The 21254-nt window shown below is 46.6% G+C and overlaps 1 protein-coding gene across 1 annotated transcript in view; it reads left to right on the top strand.

Annotated features, from left to right (window-relative positions):
• The window catches only part of LOC310824243 (zinc finger protein neuro-d4-like), a gene marked incomplete at its 3' end in the record, with an annotated part of 128091 nt that overhangs the window by 24453 nt on the left and 82384 nt on the right, over positions 1-21254 (top strand). Inside the window, exons 2-3 of the mRNA XM_083697077.1 lie at positions 13578-13607; positions 20740-20900. Coding sequence (XP_083553203.1) covers positions 13578-13607; positions 20740-20900 — 191 coding nt within the window. The remainder of the gene's footprint in view (positions 1-13577; positions 13608-20739; positions 20901-21254) is intronic.

Below are 21254 nucleotides of genomic sequence, written 5' to 3'. Positions count from 1 at the left end.
AAATAAGGGCATCTCCTAATTACTTCCTCTCGGTCCCCCTGGAGGTGCGCTCTGTCGCCCTCTGCTGGTTGGACAGCCTCGTGACAGCTTGCGATAGGGAATATCCCATTTATTTATTTTGATCGTTTGTGGGGTCGACTTTTCAGTCGTCCTCGTCTCTCTCGTCTCTTTAGCTTTTCAGCGTTTTGTCTCCGTCACCGACGTTCCCAGCCCACCTACTGAAAGCAGAGGCACACACATCTTAACCATTTCGTTAACGAGGCTTCATTCGCACCAGGTGCGCAACAAAGCCTCGCTTCCGTAACCCTGGCCATGGTCCTGTAGCTCCCTCTACAGGCCGAACGCTGCATGTCCCCCCACATACCCCCACCGCCCGACACAGGCCGGGGACACGATGGCCGACAACCTACTCCCCCCCCCCTGCACGGGAGAGGAAGTCTGCCACGATCATCTGCGCCCCCGGTCTGTGCACGACCGAAAAGTTGAAGGGCTGCAACGCGAGATACCACCGGGTGATCCTCGCGTTCACGCCCTTCACGCGGTGGAGCCACTGGAGGGGAGCATGGTCGGAGTAGAGGGTGAAAGCGCGACCCAGCAGGTAGTAGCGGAGGGTGCCGACCGCCCACTTAATTGCCAGGCACTCCTTCTCCACCATGCTGTACCGGCCCTCCCTCTCCGACAGTTTGCGGCTCAGGTACAGCACCGGCCGGTCAGCCCCCTCCACCTGCTGGGTCAGCACTGCTCCCAAGCCTCTATCCGACGTGTCCGTCTGTAGGGAGAAAGGGAGGTTAAAATCAGGCGCATACAGGACAGTTTCTCCACAAAGAGCGCCCTTAAGGGCCTCGAACGACCCCTGGCACTGGCCCGACCATTGGACCGGATCCGGGGCACCCTTCCGGGTGAGGTCCGTCAAGGTACTGGCCAGCTCTGAAAACCCCGGCACGAACTGCCGGTAATAGCCAGCCAGCCCCAGGAAGGCCCTCACCTCCTTCTTAGTCTTGGGCTGCGGAGAGGCGGCGATGGCCGCGGAGAGGGGGCGATGGCAGCGGAGAGGCGGCGATGGCCGCAGTCTTTTCAACCTGCGGCCGCACCTCTCCTCGACCCAAGTGGTACCCCAGATACCGGATCTCCCTCCGCCCGATCACGCACTTTTTCTGGTTGGCCGTCAGCCCCGCCTCCCTCAGGGACCGCAGAACAGCAGCCACACTCTGCACATGCTGCGCCCAGGTGTCACTGTGAATGACAATGTCATCCAGGTAGGCAGCAGCATAGGCAGAGTGCGGCCACAGAATGCGGTCCATGAGGCGCTGAAAAGTGGCTGGGGCTCCGAACAACCCGAAAGGGAGCACCGTGAACTGGTATAGCCCGAGCGGAGTGGAGAATGCAGTCTTTTCCCGGGATACCGGCGAGAGTGGAATCTGCCAATATCCCTTCGTACAATCCAATGTCGTAAAATATTTGGCCGTGCCAAGCCGGTCCAAGAGCTCGTCAACCCGGGGCATCGGGTAGACATCGAATTTGGAGTCCGCATTAACCCTTCTATAATCCACACAGAACCGTATAGACCCATCCGGCTTGTTAACAAGCACGATGGGGCTACACCAGTCACTGCGGGACTCCACGACGACACCCAGCTCCAGCATGGCTTCCAATTCCCTGCACACAATGTCTCGTTTGTGTACCGGCAACCTATAGGGACGCGTGCGCACCGTTAAACCCGGCTGCGTTTCTATACGGTGGTCGATAAGCGTAGTCCGACCGGGCAGGGGAGAGAACACGTCAGCGAACCTAGCTTGCAAATCTGCAACGTCCGTGGCCTGGCTAGCAGAGAGATGGTTATCAATGCCGACCGGAGTGCTAACTTTTGATTTTGGGACTTCCGGTACGAACTCATCTCTCTCTGTAATTATTGTAGCCAGAGCAACAGTGACCACGTCGTTCCATTTTTTAAGGAGATTTACGTGATACACCTGCAAGCTATCCCCCCGGTCCGAGCGTACTACCTCATAATCCACGTCCCCCATGCGACGTGTGACCACAAACGGCCCTTGCCACTTCGCGAGTATTTCGTGCTGGAGGTGGGTAACAGTACGAGCACCTTGTCTCCTGGTGTAAATTCTCGCAGGTTAGTTCCGCTGTCGTATAGGTCCTTTTGACGCTCCTGGGCTTGCTGCAAATGCTCGCGTGAGATAACCCATAGGGCGTGGAGCTTTGTGCGCAAGTCCAGGACGTATTGAATCTCACTTTTACTGTCGCTAGACCCTTCCTCCCAATTTTCTTTAAGAAGGTCTAGGACACCCCGGGGCTTACGCCCGTAGAGTAATTCAAACGGGGAAAACCCGGTGGAAGCTTGGGGAACTTCCCGTACCGCAAACAGCAGGGGATCTAGCCATTTATGCCAATTCCGACTATCCTCGTGTACAAACTTCCGTATCATTGATTTCAAGGTCCGATTGAACCGCTCACAAAGGCCATCGGTGGCCTTTGTGAGCGGTGGCAATGCGGTCGAATGGGTTCTCGACCAATGGTAAGGGCCGCAAGGGGGCCCGTGGAATGGCTGGGGGATTTACCAACTGACATTCACGACAAGAAGCGCACCACCTACGCACCTCTGCCCGAATTCCCGGCCAAAAAAATCGAGCCATTATACGGTTTAGTTTCTTATCATCCCCTAAATAGCCCGCCATGGGGTTGAAATGAGCCGCCTGGAAGACCATTTCCCGGCGGCTACGGGGAACCAACAACTGGGTTACTTCCTCCTGGCTATGTGAGTCACGACTTACTCGGTATAACCTGTTGCTGATAATCACAAAATAGGGGTGGGCGCTGTCTCCCGGGTCGCTCAGTACAGAACTCCCGACCAACCATCTGATAACAGTTGTGGATCCTCAGCCTGAGGGGTCTTACCCTGTCAGATGCTGACTGGTCCTATGTAGGTTGGTGTCGATTAGATTCACTCCGCTGTTAACGGTCTACATCCCATAGTTCCCCCCATATCTTCCCCTAACCACCTCAGCTGAACTGAAAAATCACCCCAAACCTAAAAACTGTACACCGAAGTGGGTAGTCTCTATGGTTAACGACCGCTCTAATCTTATATGAGTGCCAGTTGGTGTGGTTGCGGATAAAGGGTTTATCTGTAAGGATAATTTACCAAAAGGAGGTAATAAGAGGTCAGATATAACCCTTCAGATCCTAAGATGTATTATGCACAGTAGTCTATAATATTTTATGTTACCAGGAGGAGGTAAAAGGCTTATAAGGGATGGAATGACTAAAAATAAGAAATAATAAAAAAAAAAAAATAATAATAAAAAATAAAAATTAAGAATTAAAATTGTGAACTGTTCCTTTAAATGCAGGTTAAATTCTTTAATGATGGCTTAAAACATTACAGCATTACAGGCAGAGTGATTATATGGTAAAATGCTAGTATTCAAAAATGATAAAAATTAGAAAAGAATAATCAGTCTGTCCCTACTCTGCCTGTGAAATTTAGAGAAGTCCCAGTTTCACTTGTACTGGGCGAAGCCGGTTCCTCTATCCGCCAGAGCTGTTGTTATACAAACAAAAAGGTCCGCCAAGGTCCTCCGTTGTACTAGTGTGGCGAGGCTGACAGTCAGAATTCAATCAGAGTGTGAGCTCTGGACAAGGAGAATCTGCTAGAGTATTTGGTTTTCAACACACTCGGTCCTGCTCCGGTCCTTCAGGTGTTACGCTCCGCAGCGGGGAATGACCGATGTACTGCTCCAGGGAGCTCTTTTTATAATCTTCAATGGGGCTTTCCTTTACCCCCACCCTTTCTTATCTAGTTCATTACGTCAGGCATAGAATTCGATCTACTTCTCAGTGAAGCATAGAATTCGATCTAGTTCATTACATCACCCTGAGTTCGCATTCATGCTTGGGCATGTCCTAAGGGCACCTGTTGTTATGTCTACTAGACATACTTATCACTCTCCTGCTCAAACTGGACTCAAGGCCACTTCTTATTGTGGACTTGCAATTCTTTTCTATTTTCGTAACATAAAAATCTAGGCCTTTCTCAAAGTTAACATCTAGTACATATGGTATACAATTATCATTAGCCCGCATGAATTATACAGTAAAACATTAATATGGTGGCCTACTTCAGCAATCATTTCTGAGTAAGAATTATACAGTCAAACATTAATATGGTTTGGTTGCCTACTTCAGTATCAGTTTAACCGTTATCACTACGAGGTCCAACTAGATATGTTGACCTGGAGTCATACACTACCCTTATAATTTATCTTATTCAGTTTTGCCTTGTGCACATATTTGAACTCCTTTATCAGTTACACACATTTGAATCAACTTATCATTAATCAGTTACACATATTCGAATCAACTTATCATTAATCAGTTACACACATTTGAATCAACTTATCATTTATAAGCAGTAATGCAGTTTACACCTATTTTAATCAACTTATCATTCATAAGCAGTTATGCAGTTGCACCTATTTGAAGGATAGTTCAAAGATAAAATGTGTTTTAGGAACATCTGCAGCCGTGGTGTCACTCGTCAGGTTGGGCCCCCAGCTGCTAAGCTTTTTCTCTTTCTAGCAGTGTCATGGTGATTCACCAAGGTTGCTCTCAAATCTCGGGCCAATCCTGCTGTGCTTAACTGGGTAATGTTGGGAATGGTGTTTAGGCCGGGAAAAGGCCATACTAATCTCGCCCTCGGTGACAGCGCGCACTGTGTCTGGCCGTACCAAAGTACCATCAATCGCTATCACTTGGTCATAGGCCGATCGTAGGGTCTCGTCACGAGACTGCTCGAGGGGGAAGTCACCCAGCAGCGGATAGTTCGGCGGGGAAATCTCGGGTTGAGACTTCCCCGCCAGCTCCGGCTCCTCGGCAGTGTCGCGAGGCGCCGCCTCAGCACAGAGCACATTACACGCCTCACACCTCCCTCTCTGTCGTGCACGCACCCCGGTAGCCCGCTTTACCGCTTGAGGAAACCCCTCCCAATCTACACCCAGAATAAGGGGATGCGTGAGGCGCGGGCTAACCGCCGCCTGTACACTATGCTTTTTTCCCTCAAAATGAATCTCGATAGCGACCACAGGGTATTCGTGGATGTCCCCATGCACACACTTCACCAACACCCTCGATGCCTTTAACAATGCACCCGGTTGAACCAGGCGCTCCTGGATCATGGACTGCATGCAGCCCGAATCCAAGAACGCCTGGTGCGTATCATGTTGTATCCTTACCGGAACACGATACGCCGCTCCTGGTCCGGGGGGAGGGCCCGGTATGTCGCCGATGCGGATGGCCTGCCCCACCTCCATCATTGGGCACTCCGCCTGTACATGGCCCGGCCGTCCGCATCGCCAACACACCCCCCCTGTCGCTCGGGGTGCTTCCTGTGGGGCCAGGGCTGGCTCTTGATATGCCCGCCCCTGCCATCTCGTCCTCGGAGCGGGCGCCTCTCTCCTTCCGGTCCCACGGCTCCTTCCGGGCGCCGGCCCCCCGCCCCCCGGGGTTGGTCGTCGGGGCTCCCGCGGTGGGAGGGAGAGATGGTCCTCTTCTAAGCTCACGGCGGCCGCGAGATCCTGGGGCCGTTGGTACTGGACCCAGGCGGCGGTTCGGGCCGGGATCCCCATGAGGAACAGTTCCAACACCACCCGGTCCCTGACCTCCTCCGCCGAGCTGTTCCTCGGGTCCAGCCACCGCCACGCGCTGTCCCGCAGCCTCTGGGCGTAGGCAAAGGACCGGCTCCCCTCCTCCATCGTCAGGGCCCGGAACCGGCGACGGTGTTCCTCCGGCGTGAGGCCCAGGCGGTCTCGAATTGCCCGGGCTAGGGAGGGGTAATCCCGTTGTGCGGCCGCTGGCAGGCTGTGGGCAGCGAGCTGCACCTCCCCTGACAGGAGGGGCAGCAGATGGTATGCCCACTCGCCGTTCGGCCACCCCAAGATCTTCGCCGTTCCCTCGAACACTGCCAGGAACGCCTCCGGGTCGTCCAGGTCCCCCATTTTCTGGAGGTGGACCTTGGGGGGACCTTGTGCCAACCCGGGCGCCGGCCCCGCCTTGATGGCCCCGACGAGCTCCCGGAGGAGGGTACGGTCCTCAGCCCTCGCCTTTGCCATCTCCCCCACCGCGGTCTGGTTCTCCTGCTACAGGTGGGCCTGCTGCTCCAGGATCATCGTCATCCTGGCGATGGCCGCACTTAATGCCTCCATCTTCTGTGTCCCACGTTGGGCGCCAATGTAAAGAGATCCGTTGTACACAGAGGCAGACGCAGTGCTTGCGATAGGGAATATCCCGTTTATTTATTTTTATCGTTCGTGGGGTCGACTTTTCAGTCGTCCTTGTCTCTCTCGTCTCTTTAGCTTTTCAGCGTTTTGTCTCCGTCACCGACGTTCCCAGCCCACCTACTGAAAGCAGAGGCACACACATCTTAACCATTTCGTTAACGAGGCTTCATTCGCACCAGGTGCGCAACAAAGCCTCGCTTCCGTAACCCTGGCCACGGTCCTGTAGCTCCCTCTACAGGCCGAACGCTGCATGTCCCCCCACATAGTCATTGTAAAGAAACTACTGAAATAAAACTAATAATCAAATGTTGTATATATGCCATTTAGCTGACGCTTTTATCCAAAGCGAATTACATTGCAGTGAGTGCATACATATATATGGTCCCAGCGGGAATCAAACCCACAACCTAAGCGTTGTTAGTGCCATGCTCTCCCAACTGAGCCATAGAGGATCACCATGTTGTCAGACATGTTAATTATACTTGTTTTAATTAGCGGTTGGTTAGTTGGTTTGTGAGCAATCCTTACAAGTATTGTGCCAATGCACATTGAGAGGAGTCTGCTGGTGACATCCTTAATCTACTTCCCTACTCTCTTACTCTCTCTTCACACTACTGCACACACACCCTCACCAGCCAACTGTCGTCTCAATCCAGCCAAGTGTCATTTCACTCCACTCCTATCCTTTCTGCAGTATATTTCTATTTTCTCATTCCTTTATATTATTTCTATTGTCGTAGGCCAATGGTATGGATCTGTTGTAGTAGGATTTTGTGGGAGTCCTGTGAAGCAAATGAGTATTTCCTCCTCCTGCAGCACTTTTAATGAGGTAGCAGGATGTGGATGTGGAGGGAGAGAAAAGATCCATCCACGTAATAGCAGCACAAGTGCATAGGCAATACATCTCACTTTAAGGGCCAGTGTTCAGCTTCGGATTGCCATACCCTGATGTACTGCCCTAAATTCATGCGCTGATTCACAACACACCTAGCAGATGTGAATCAGCTACAGTGAGAGCTAACACACACACGTGCACACATATACACGTATACTGTGCCCTGTGTAAGTAATAGGAGAGTGAAGCATTTTTTTTCTTATTTCAGCTCTACACTCCAAAACTTTGGATTGAAATCAAACAATTACTAAGAGATTCAAGTAGAGATTCTCAGCTTTTATTTGATGGTATTTGTGTACTGAAATTACACCACTTTTTATGCATAGGCCCCCTTTTTCAGGGTACCGAAAGACAGATTTATCAAATGTCCAAAATAAGCACTTATGTTGAGTATTTGGTTGACAATCCTTTGCATGCAATAACTGCCTGAAGTCTGCAACGCATTGAACCACCAAACGCTGGGTATCTTCTCTGGTGATGCTCTGCCAGGCCGTAACTGCAGCCATCTTCAGTTTGTTTTTAGGCCTTGACTAAAATCTTATCATCAGGAAATGAAATGTTCTAGATGCTATGGCAGTATGTTTGGGTCATTGTCTTACTGTATGATAAAGCACCATCCAATGAATTTGGAGGCATTTGCTTGCACTCGAGCTGACAAGATGTTTCTGTACACTTCAGAATACATTCTGCTGCTGCAGTTCCAATCATCTAGTAAGACAAGTTAGTAAGTTCTAGTGGCAGCTATAAATGCCCAAACCTAGCACCCCCTGCACCATGTTTCACAGATGAGATGGTATGCTGTAAATCTTGGGCACTCTGGGGACTCTGGTACCTGATAATATTCATCTTATTCATCTTGTCCACAAGACCTTTTTCCAGACCTCTGCAGGCTTTTTAAGTCCTTTTTAGCATACTGTAACCTGACCATCCTTTTTGAGGATAACACGTGGTTTGCACCTTGCAGTGAAGCGTCTGTAGTTTGGCTGGTGACGTATTCTGCAGATGGTAATCTCTGACACATTGACACCTACCTCCCAAGAGTGTTCCTGATCTGTGGGACAGTTGTTTTGGGGTTTTTCTTAATTATGGTGAGCATTCTTCTGTCATCCACTTTGCTGAGCTTTTTCTTTTTAATGATGTTCCAAACTGTTGGTTTTGGCTATGTTTCTTGTTTTTCAGCCTAATAATGACTTCCTTGACTTTCATTGAGACCTGACTTACTAGAAACACCTGTCAAGCCAATTGTCCCATTACTTTTGTGTACCCTAAAATAAGGGGACTATGCATAAAAAGGGTTGTAATTTCTGAATGGTGAAACCAATATGTACACAATTACCATCAAATAAAAGCTGAGAATCTCTACTTTAACCTCATAGTAATTGTTTCAAATCCAAACTTTTGGAGTGTAGAGCCAAAAGAAGAAACAATGCTTCACTGTCCCATTACTTACGCAGGGCCCCAGACCAAGCCAAACACAGCTCCCTAAGCCCAACCACAAACATTGCCCCAGACCCAGCCCCACATACCACTAAAGGCATGAACACTCACTGCCCCAAACACATTCTTCCACACACACTCTACCCCAAACCCAGCCATACACATCACCCCAAAACCAACCTCATCACAAACACATGCTACCACTTATGTGTTAGTTAGAGAGCTGGACCTTTGTAGTCTCAATTTAAACAGCACTTGAGATATTTATATTTTTCAATCAACAAGACATTTTAGTAAGTGTAGTGGATCTCTGCAAATACATGTTTTGTGAAACCATCCATATAACCTTGTTAATCCATTAATTTGTTGGTCTATAATTTTGATTGCACTGTAATTAGACTATAATGTCCTTGTTCTCTTAGTTAGAGAGTAATCCCTCTTTGTAATTGCCATTTTGTAATTGTGGCTTAATGTGTTTGACTTCCACCTATTTTCCACTGTGCAGTTTCCCTCTTTCACTGGCCTTATTTATCCTCTAGAGGGAGCTCTCTGTTTCTCTATCAGGGAACCCGTGGTTAATTGCTGCAAATTTGACTGCCAGTGGTTGGAGTTTAGGTCAGTGTAGTTTGTAAACTGACAGACCAAGCATTGTGCTGTTTTAAGAATATGCCTGTTTTGAACTACACTTCCTTGCTCTTGCTCTGTGCCCGAACACTTAAGTAAATGGGTTATTGTGTGTGTGTGTGTGTGCGTGCGTGTGTAGTGGATTTATAATAATTTCAGTTTCCATGCGAAGGTTAGGCTGAGACTTTTGGCTATATTTTGTTAATAGCAAAGCATATCTAATATTTATAATTTGACTCCAATCTAATTATCACCATGTGCAATGAATTGTTGAGTTTGTGCTGATTTAGTGCAAGAATGGTCAAATAGAATTAATCAAATGAGGCTTTAATAATACTGTATACTTATATACAGTGCCTTCGGAAAGTATTCAGACCCCTCCACATTTTGTTGTGTTATAGACTCAATTTAAAATGGATTAAATTAAAAGAATTTGCTATCAATCCACACACAATACCTGAGAATGACAAAGCGAAAACAGGTTTTTAGAAATGTCAGTAAATTTATTAAAATTGTAATACAGAAATACCTTAAGTACATAAGTATTCAGACCCTTTGTTATGACACTCTTAACATTAGCTAAAATGCAAAAATGTCATCAACAAATCACTCAATAAGTTGAATTGAGTCCATCTTAATGCAAGGATAATAGTTCACGTAATTTTGGAATTAATATCTTTGTTTTTATAGGGTCTCTGATTTGCATAGGAATCAATTACACACTGTGTTGTCACGGTAGATTGAGAGTTGACCACCAGTGGCTCTATACACCTTAGCCAAGGCTGATGGTAATCAGTAGTGATGGCAGTTTGACACTGAAGCTTCGATACGTGCTTCAAACACTGAACAACAATTTTATCGAAGCACTGCTTCAAAGCTTGCTTTGGTGTGAAAAAAATCACGTGACATATGACGTCCGAAGCAGCAACTGCTTCGTTGCCTGAATGAATCACCTGACTGGTTCGCGGTCCAATCAGGTGATTCACTGGCACTGCCTCGTCTCGATTCTGACAGGTGATAGGTTGCGACAGTTTTGAATTTGAGTGCCTCAACACTTTATAACCGCTCTAAACAATGCACAATTTGTGGATTGTCGTAGTAGGTGCGTTGTTGCTGTTGAGTTGTTGGTATTGCGTTTGTATTCTCTGAGTGTTCTTCTTGTAATCTTTGAGTGTTCCCCATCCCACATAATCACCCCCTGCCATAGTTACACAAACACACCCAACCTATGCCATATTTTCCCCAGCACTCTCTCCTCAATAACACAATACACACATTCATCAATCTTTATTTGTAAATAGAACATGATATTCAGTCTTAGTGTGTGTGTGCATCAAAGAATTTCATCAAAGCAAAGATACTGTAGCGAACAGCGGGGTAAAGCAGCTTGCTTTAAGCGGGTATCGAACTCGCAATCTTTCGCTTACAAACCGGCCGCGCTAGCCACAACACCAAGAGCGGTAACTCCCTTGGGGGAGTTGCTAACGGGCCTTTCACAGGGTCGTTACAATACTTTAAATCCAAGGGTGATCAAAGCAAAGATGCTTCAGAACAAAAGATCTTTTCTACAAAAGTAAAGTAGTTTCTCCAACACTGCTCATTGAGGTGTGTGTGTGTGTGTGTGTTCGTGCGTGCGTGTAATTAAAAGCCTCCTGTCCACCAACTAGCCTGCCTAATTTGACTGCAGCCTTGCACTTCGCCAGGAGAGGTCACTGTAACTGAAGCTTCGAGTAATGAACCCATTTTCAAAACAATTGGCTCAAGTGGTTCAGTGCTTCACAAAAGCTTCATTTGCCCATCACTAGTAATCAGGCAAAACCCCAAAAATGCAGAGTCAGAGGCAGTAGGGAGGTCCAAGGCTTTTACTCAAAAACTAGGGATCTTTACAATAGGCAGCAAAACTGTCTCAGGCATAAACGTTCATAACTCGGTAAGGAGGCACTGCTAACAGAGGTCTTAAAATACTATAACTAATAAGGGCTAACGACTAAAACACAGGTGAGAAACATAAACACAAAACATAATCACTCCTGTCATTGGTAGCAGGTGAGTCCCTAGGGCAGGAAGGACCAAATAAGGGCATCTCCTAGTTACTTCCTCTTGGTCCCCCTGGAAGTGCTCTATGTCGCCATCTGCTGGTTGGACAGCCTCGTGACAGTGTGGATCAGGTTGTCATTACAAACTGAGCAAATGGAGAGGAACAAAACTGCTCAGGAATGTGACCCTGAGGCCTGGGGAGACTTATAAAAATCTACAAAGTTGAATGGTGGAGAGGAAAAAGCACAGTCGATGGGACAACATCATCTCAGTCACTTTACAAAATTGGTCTATAACCAAGTGGCCAAAAAGAATCCCTTAATGGGACATAATCTCATATCCATAATTGTGTTTGCAACAACAAATTCCGCACCATCTCTTGTGTGAAGAATAGTGGTAGCTGCATTAAGTTAAGGGTATGTTTGTCACCGGCAGGGACTAGGGAGTTTGTCAGGACCAAGAGAAAATTATGAAATTTGCTGAGTTGGTAGTGACATCCTAATCCACATAGTGTGTAATTGATTCCTATGCAAATCAGAGACCCCATAAAAACAAAGATATTAATTCTAAAATTACATGAACTATTATCCTTGCATTAAGATGGATTCAATTTATTGAGTGATTTGTTGATGACATTTTTGCATTTTAGCTCATTTTAAGAGTGTCATAGCAAAGGGTCTGAATACTTATGTACATGAGGTATTTCGGTATTTCAATTTTAATAAATTTAATGAAATTTTAAAAAATGTGCTTTTGCTTTGTCATTCTGGGGTATTGTGTGTGGATTGATGGCACATTCTTTTAATTTAATCCATTTTAAATTGAGTCTATAACACAACAAAATGTGGAAAAAGTGAAGGGGTCTGAATACTTTGCGAAGGCACTGTAACTATTACAAGGCAAATACTTCATATTCTAATAGAGAGAGAGAAAGGTAGAGAGATGACCACAGGTCATTCAAAACAATGCTGCTCACAACTCATGGCGAGAACCACATGACAGGACAAAGAAAAGAGAACAAGCTATTCCCTGACCTCTGCTTTTATATCACTTTACAACCACAGTATTTAAATTAGGAGCTGTTGTCAAGGAGACCCAACCACCATTCATCTTATCACTCCTATACTGATGATATCACAGCTCTGACACCCCTAAAGACATTCCACAGAGCTCACCGCCATTTGTCTTCTCGGGGGAAGGGCTCTCAATGTAGGGGGACAGAATAGCTCTCCCTTCGTGTGTGTGTGTGTGCTTGAGTGTTCTAAAAATGTTTAATACTTATATGTACTGTACTGTATATATACTTAATCAATCATCCGTATTATTGCTCACATGCATTGTGTCCACGTCCTGCGTTAATATACACCTTGTTGTTGCTTGTTGAGATGCGACTCACGATATTTAGGGAACTTTGGGGGAAATTGCCAATTTAACCTCCCAAAAACATTATTTACAAAGGTTTTGAGAATGCAGAGGGAACCAGAAATTAGAGGTGTATGTGTGTGTGTGTGTGTGTGTGTGTGTATGTGAGTGTGAGAGAGAGATCCTGTCTCTCTCTGCTCTACTTATGTTTGGACCAATTGATTCCTCGGTTTTCCCTGGTTTCGAGACGCTCTGTGGGTTTAAGATTGTTAAAAAGGTTGTGGTCATGTTGAAGAATGACCCACATCTACTGATAACATCAATAATTACACCACACTCTCATAATCAATGCCATTTTAATACCAGCAATACTGCAGAAACTTTAACCCTTTCTAACCCAGTTTCTGGTCCACACCAGTCAAACTTTTCTCATTCAGATCTTTTCGATTAATAACCCTGCCATCACCACCAAAGTGGGAGATCCTTCAGCTCAGTTATCCCCTGCTGTGACTATGAGGTCCCCCTGCACTCCTCTCAGACCAGACAGTGGCAGGCACCATAGATTGTGCTGGCGTGGCAGAGGGCGGGGCACATATCTATTTCAATGCCCAGGGACTCTGTAATCTGGAGGGTGTCTGCCCTGAGAGTACTGTATAGTGTAGAGTAGGGGTCTTGAACTCCAGTCCTGGAGAGCTACTGGTGGTGCTGGAATTTGTTCTAGCCTGGCAGCAACATGAACACACCTACAGGTATTTAAAAGAATCAACACATAGTGAATGAGAATGTAGTGCTGGGTTGGGCTGGACCAAAAGCCTGCAGTGGGAGTCCCCTAGTAGGGGAGTTGGAGTTAGTAGCAGGAAGACAATAGCTGAGTGATGAGCAGGAGAGTAGGAGTGGTGCAGTGACTGACGGTCTCTCTCTCTCTCCCTCTCCAGGCAATCTGGAGGAACTGTCATTCAAAACAGGTAAAATTGAGAAGAGGAAGGGAGGGATGTGGCTGAACAGAATACAGACAACATAAATTGTGTGCAGCATAAACATCCATGCAGACATGCTCACGCACACACCCAACATTTATTCACACACAAGCACACACTTTCACATAGACTACAAACACACAATCACACAGACACTCACACACACTGGCTGATGGCAGTGAACAGTCTGCCTCATTGTCGTACGACAGATTGCACAACTCCATCCACACTGATCTGTCTGATAACTCGCAAGCAATTATGGGAAGGATAAAAAGTAGCCCGGCTACAATATGGCCTGTCAAAAAGGTTACCATGGGACAGACAAACTTTTCAGCCTCAAACCAGTCATGACTATTCAACAAAACAATATGATGATCCATACATGATTTTCATTTTTTTTTTTTTACACGATTGCATGACTAGCAAAGGAGTTTAGAAGTTGAGTGTGCAGTATTAATTAAGTTTGGCAATGAGGACGAAAACTAGCATAGACAATTGGTCAGCTAGCCAGCTGTTTAAGCCAGCTGGTTTAGGTAGTCACATTTAATACAAAACAAAACGGGTGCTCATACTTCAGTATATACAAAACAGTGCCCTCCATAAGTATTGGAAAGAGGAAGCATTTTGTAATTTTTTCTTCTTTTTTTTAGCTCTATACTCCAACAGTTTGGATTTGAAATCAAACAATTACTATGAAGTTAAAGTAGAGATTCTCAGCTTTAATTCAATGTTTTCTTTTTTTCAGATTGGTTTCACCATTTAGAAATTACAACCCTTTTTATACATAGTCCCCCTCTTTCAGGGCACCAAAAGTATTTGAAAATTGGCTTGACAGGTGTCAGGTGTTTCTGTATTGATTGTAGGTATTGCATTTGCCTTTGGAGTCTGCTATTGGTGTCTGTCAACATGAGGACCAAAGAGAGAGGAAGGCATTATGAGGCCGAAATATCAGAAACATAGCCAAACCTTAGACTTACCAAAATCAACAGTTTGTAATATCATTAAAAAAGAAAGAACGCACTGGTGAGCTCAGCAATCGCAAACGGGCTGGCAAGGAAGACTTCTTCAGTGGATGACCGAAGAATGCTCACCATAATTAAGAAAAAACCCAGAACAACTGTCCCACAGATCAGGAACATTCTCCAGGAGGTAGGCATGAATGTGTCAGAGACTACCATCCACAGAATACGTCACCAGCAGAACTACAGAGGCTACACTGCAAGGTGCAAACCACTAGTTAGCCACAAAAACAGTATGGCCAGGTTACAGTTTGCTAAAAAGTATCTAAAAAGCCTGCAAAGGTCTGGAAAACGGTCTTGTGGACAGATAAGATGAATAGTATCATGTACCAGAGTGATTGCAAGAGGAAAGTTTGGAGAAAAAAGGATCTGCCCAAGATTTACAGCACACCGCCACATCTGTGAAACATGGTGGAGGGGGTGCCCTATAGTTTGGGCATGTGTAGATGCCACAAGAACTGGCTAAATTGTCTTCATGATGTTACTGCTAACAGCAGCAGCAGAATGTATTCAGAAGTGTCAGAAGTATCTTGTCTGCTCGAGTACAAACAAATGCCTCCAAATTCATTGGATGGCGCTTCATCATACACTAAGACAATGACCCCAAACATACTGCCATAGGGAGTTTTTCAGGCCCAAAAAGCAGAAAGTTCTTGACTGGCCAGATTTAAATCCAACTGAACATGCATTTCATTCCCTGATGGTAAGATTTTAGGCAAAAAGACCTGAAAAAAACAAACAACTGAAGATGGCTGCAGTACTGGTCTGGCAGAGCATCACCAGAGAATATACCCAGCGCCTGGAGGGGTCAATGGGTCGCAGACTTCAGGCAGTTATTACATGTAAGGATTGTCGACCAAATACTAAACAATTTCCAATATTTATGGAGGGCACTGTAAGGACCTCTACAAGTAGCCAGTTACTATAAAAGCCAATGGTTTTAAGTGAGTTTTGATAGTTTGTAAAATAGGTTGTAATGCCACTGTAAAGCAATGGGCGGCGGATTAATTTTCTAATCACTATATTTTCACAGATTTCTCTTAAAAAGGTACACAATAATTAGACACTACATCTGTGGATGCATCCTTCAGCAAAACCTTCAATGATAAATTGTGGATTCTCTTCTCCCTCAGCCCTAATCTCATTCTCTCCCTCTCCCTCCCATACTGCTGACACTGCATCAACACATGCTCCACGGTTTTGATTTGGACAGTACTCACACCTCCCTGTAGGATGCTTCCCTATGACATGCAGTGAGCTGTTCAGTCTGTAGTGCCCCATCCTCATTCTCGTAAAAAAATTCCCCTCTCCTATTTTGGCCTGACGGCCTCCCCTCTCCAACTCTCTGAATTTGCAACAGATGCCCTTTGTCTCACTGTCCCACCGCTCCTGCCACCTCTGGACCACCACCGCCCATATCAAGCACTTAGCCTCTGCCTTACTCAGTGGGACTTCCACATCCACCTTCCCCTTCCTAAGGGCTTGTTTGGCTAAGGAATCCACTGCCTCCTTCACCTCCACCCCCACATTACCTATACAGTTCATATGCTGCTACACTGTTCATACTGTAACTTATTTACTCTGCTATAATGCTAATGCTACTCATATACTGCTTACACTGCACTACTTATATTATACTGCACTACTTACTGCTCATATATTGCACTACCTGTAAATACTGTTCATTGCACTTTCTGCTATTTTGCACTTCTGGTTAGACGCTAACTGCATTCCGTTGTCTCTGTACTTGTACTCTGCACAATGACAATAAAGTTGAATCTAATCTAATCTAATCTAAACATGGGCCGGGACCCAAGTAAACCCCACCCGCACCCCCAACTGTATCACCCTAAGATGTGTTTGGAGCACCTCATACAACAACCTGGTCTGGCACTCCAAATGCTGACCCTGTGCGACCCGTCAGTGGATCCTTCGACCCATCTGTATAAATTGACATAAAATCATGAAACACAGTTCTTAGACGACAGCGAACACAGAGGGATCAACCCCATCCCTACCTCTACGTAGCCTCTCCACAAGCTCCCGGACACACTCATGCTCCCAGCACGCCTGCAGGACCCCTTTTGTAGGGTGTGTTGCCCCATGCCCGGGGTATCTCCTCCATCTCCACCTGTAGCACTGACACCGGGAAGGTCTGAAAGGCCCCACTACATATCCTGAGGGCTTCTGCCTGTATCCTATCCAGCCTCTCCAATGAAGTCTTAGCTGCCAACCCATAAGCTAACCCTAACCCTGCACTTCCATAGTCTATCCCGGCTCAATGAGGGCTATATACATAGACCTCAATGCGGAAGATTCAGCCCCCCACTCCATCCCTGTCAGACAGCGCATCACATTCAGAACCCTCTTACATTTCCCCACAACACTCTCAATGTGTACAGCCCAGGTCAGCCTAGCATCAAAGTGTACACCTAAAAAAAAGGATGCCACCCTCTCCAAGTTTCTCCCATACAATCTCAAGCGTACATCTTCCCCCACCTTCCTCCTTGTGTTTTCTCTACAGAGAACCTGAAACTAAATGACCACCGCACCACTTCATCAATTGCCTCTTGTACCTTCCTGACTATATACAGAATATTTATACCCCTTTTCCATAAGGCCCCACCATCCGCAAAAAGTGACCAATATCTGGCTGTACCCGGGCATAAACATCATTGATCATGATAGAAAATGAAAGAGGACTAATCACACTTCCCTGTGGCTTGCCATTCTCCACCATGTCGCTGGCTGTGTTCCAAAATGCGTTCTTGCACTATATCTAGAGCGTATACCAAGTACAGTATAGGCTCTAGATAGAGTGCAAGAACACATTTTGGAACACAGCTGCTGCCTGACAGACTTCCCCATCCTCACCTGAATAGACCAACAATAAGTCCTTTATTCAGTTTATACCTCCCAGACCCCAGAATATCAAGCTTGATAAGCAGCCCCTCCTTCCACATCATATTGTACTGTATGCTTTCTCTGCGTCGAAAAATAGAGCTACTACCGCTTCCCTGTTTACTTGAGCCTTCCTCACCTCTGATTCAAGGCAGAGTACAGGGTCCATTGTTCCCCTCCCCTTCCTGAACCACTCTGATAAGGAGCCATCAACCCCCTACACTCCAGGAAGTACGTAAGCCTCTCAGTGATCATACATTCCATGACCTTACACAGATGCGACGTTAGGGCTATTGGCCAATAACTTGTAGGCTTTGTAGGGTCCTTCCCAGGCTTCCTGATCGGCTGCCTGGTAACTTCCCCTCCACCCACACTTTATTATACAGGGCCAATACCATACCTAGTGCCTCACCACTGAGATGGGTCAGCATAGCATAGAATACCTCATCTTTTCCCAGTGAAGTTAATCTACCCCTGGTTATCTCTGTCTTCATCTCAACCATAGTAAATGGGGCACTCAGCGCATCATTTACCTCCTCCCTCCTGTCCAGTATGCCATGGTGCTCCTCTCTCATTCGCTCTCTCCCCCTCTGCCCCTCCTCTGACAGATTAGCTGAGCTGTGCACTTGGACAAAAGCCTTTGCCATCTTCATCCATCACCTCCCCACTTACCATCACAAGGTAATCCCACTCCCGTCTAATCCCTTTCAACCTCTTAATCATCCCCCACACTCTCTCACTCGGGTCTCTCGACCAATGGTGTCACAGAAACAACGCTAACACACCCTCTTCGCCTGCCGGATAGTTCGCCTCACCATGGCCTGGGCCTGCTTATACCCTATAAGATGGTGGATATTATGGATCCTTTTCAGTATTCTGAAAGCCCTACTCCTCACTGTAGCCCAACACTCATCCATTCACCAGGGGACTGCTTTCCTCTGCTTCCTCCCTGCACTCCTAGGTATAGCCTCAGCAGCTGCCCCAACAATTACTGCTCTCACCCAGTTGTTAGTGCTGTCCACATCGCTGTCCACATCATCCCAGGCCATCCCCTGCTCACTCAACTCCTGAAACTGATCCCACTCAGCCCTACCATCTACACCCATTTACCCACTCCCTCCACAGACACTACCTCATCCCGCAGGCCAACTATGCACACTATGGGATAATGATCACTCCCTACCGTTGACTCCTCCCATACTTCCCACTCACAGTGTCCTGCCATCGCACTAGATGCAAGAGTGAGGTACAAGGCTGACTCATTCCCTTTCCCGTCTAACAGTTCATCACCTTGCCATTTCCATCAGTCCTTACCCCACCCCAGAGTGTGCTGTGGGCATTGAAGTCCCCTTACCACAGTACCTTACGGCTATACTGTCCCTCAACCCTCTTCAGCACACCCAGTTCCAATCCCTGGTAGGTGTTACAGTAGTTCACAACCACTAACTGCCCCTCTCTCAGCCACACCTCCACCGCCATATATTCCTGCTCGGTTCCTCTGCCTAGAGTCCTATATGAAAGACTTGCTTTATGAAGGTAGCACACCCTCCCTCCCTGTCCCAGTCCCTCTGTCCCGACGAACCACTAAATAACCCTGAATTATAAAATCCAACATTGGTTTGAGCCACATTTCCTGCACACAGATCACATCAGGCATATCAACAACAAACTGCTGAACTCCTGCCCATTGGCCAACAGGCTACAAGCATTTAATTGTAGAATTTCCACCGTAACAAAGATCAACCAATACATGTGTCCTGACTTGACTGCATGGTGAGGTCATCCCTCACCTCTTCCCACTTCCGCCCTGTCACACCCAGATAGCTCTTTGCCACTTGCACTCTCAGCCTTATCCTCTCTGTCTTTGACTTCACATCAGCTGGGCCATTCATCACTCCAGCTAAAAACATCACTAACATTCTTTTGTCTATGTACAAATTGTGGCTCCCTGGACCCTGACCCATCCTCACATCCTCTGAATATGAAATCTTTATCTCTGCTCTCACCTGTTGCACCTCCACTGCTTGCTTCATTGCCTCACACCCCCCAAATGCCACACTATGAGCACCCCCACAACTGCAGCACTGGCTGAATGCCCACCCCACATTGGCCATACTCTTGATCTCCTCCACACCTGGCACATCTCCTTTTCCCCCCATGCAGACTGCTGCGACATGCCCAAACCGCTGACATGTAGAACACCATAAGGGTTTTCATACATAAGCTCTCACATAATAGCTCATATGGTTACTCTGTCCGGTAGTACCTCACCCTCAAACTGTAGCAAAACTGACAGGCTGTAATTTTTCACCCCACCTCTGGCGGTTTGCAGTCTTAGAGCATTCACTAGAACTCCTCCTCTCAAGTTAGCCCTCACTTTGTTCATGCTAATGCTCACAGGAACGCCAGTTATCACCCCTTTATTCCACGGGGGTGGTCAGGCATGCCACTCAGTACTTTAAACTACCCTTTAGATTTCACTTTGAGGACTCAATCCTTCTGCTCTGTGTCCATACACACAACCACCAAACTTCCATCTCTCAACACTTTGGCAGATGCCACCTCCCCAATAGCCTCCATTATCGCAAATGTCAACCTCATCTGATTTATTGCCCCCACTCCCGCTTCCCCCCTGAATTTCAGAATAACATTATGCTCCTCACCAGACTTACTTGCCCACGGACCTACCTCCTCCTCGTCTCCACTCTCTGCACTGCCACTGCCACTGCCGCTCCTTCTTCTCTTATTGGAGACCAATAAGTAGTTGAAGTAGTTCAGGCGAAGCGGTGTTGCGCTAGAATTACGATACCTGACGTAAGACAATGCAGTCTGCCTTATACAAGGTAATGAGAACATTCTCACCTTTGATATGTCTCTACATGTACTGTACTGGCACAACCTAGCCCCTTCGGACAGCCATGGCCAGACAGACAGATGGACAATAAAAAAAAAGTGGAAATACTGATCAAAGAGTTTGATCAAATACCTGTACACCTAGTCATATAGAGTACATTACCTAAAATACATAAAGCAAAGACTTCTCAGTATAATGACCCTGGTAGACCGTTGGTATGTAAAAAGACATGCAGTATTTACTGTTCTCACTGTGATTGTGTGGTCTCTGTCACTGCTCATCTGAAATGACCCAGGTTAATAGGACTGTGTCTCTCTCTTGCCCCTTGATGTGTCTGCTGTGCCAGTCTGGGCGAGGAGTTCTACAGGGAGGCTATAGAACACTGTCGCAGCTACAATGCCCGTCTGTGTGCTGAGCGCGCCATGCGTCTGCCCTTCCTGGACTCACAGACCGGTGTGGCACAGAGCAACTGCTACATCTGGATGGAAAAGAACCACCGCGGCCCAGGTCAGTGTGTGTGTGTGTCAGAGAAACTATGAGGGAGCCACTGAGGCTTAGAACATACAGTTGAAGTCGGAAGTTTACATACACCTTAGCCAAATACATTTAAACTCAGTTTTTCACAATTCCTGACATTTAATCCTAGAAAACATTCCCTGTCTTAGGTCAGTTAGGATCACTACTATATTTTAAGAATGTGAAATGTCAGAATAATAGTAGAGAGAATTATTTATTTCAGCTTTTATTTCTTTCATCACATTCCCAGTGGGACAGAAGTTTACATACACTTAGTTAGTATTTGGTAGCACTGCCTTTAAATTGTTTAACTTGGGTCAAGCGTTTTGGGTAGCCTTCTACAAG

The sequence above is a fragment of the Argentina silus genome, assembly GCF_951799395.1.
Source record: "Argentina silus genome assembly, chromosome: Y".
NCBI classification, from domain to species: domain Eukaryota; kingdom Metazoa; phylum Chordata; class Actinopteri; order Argentiniformes; family Argentinidae; genus Argentina; species Argentina silus.
This window is presented reverse-complemented; position numbering and strand designations above follow the sequence as displayed.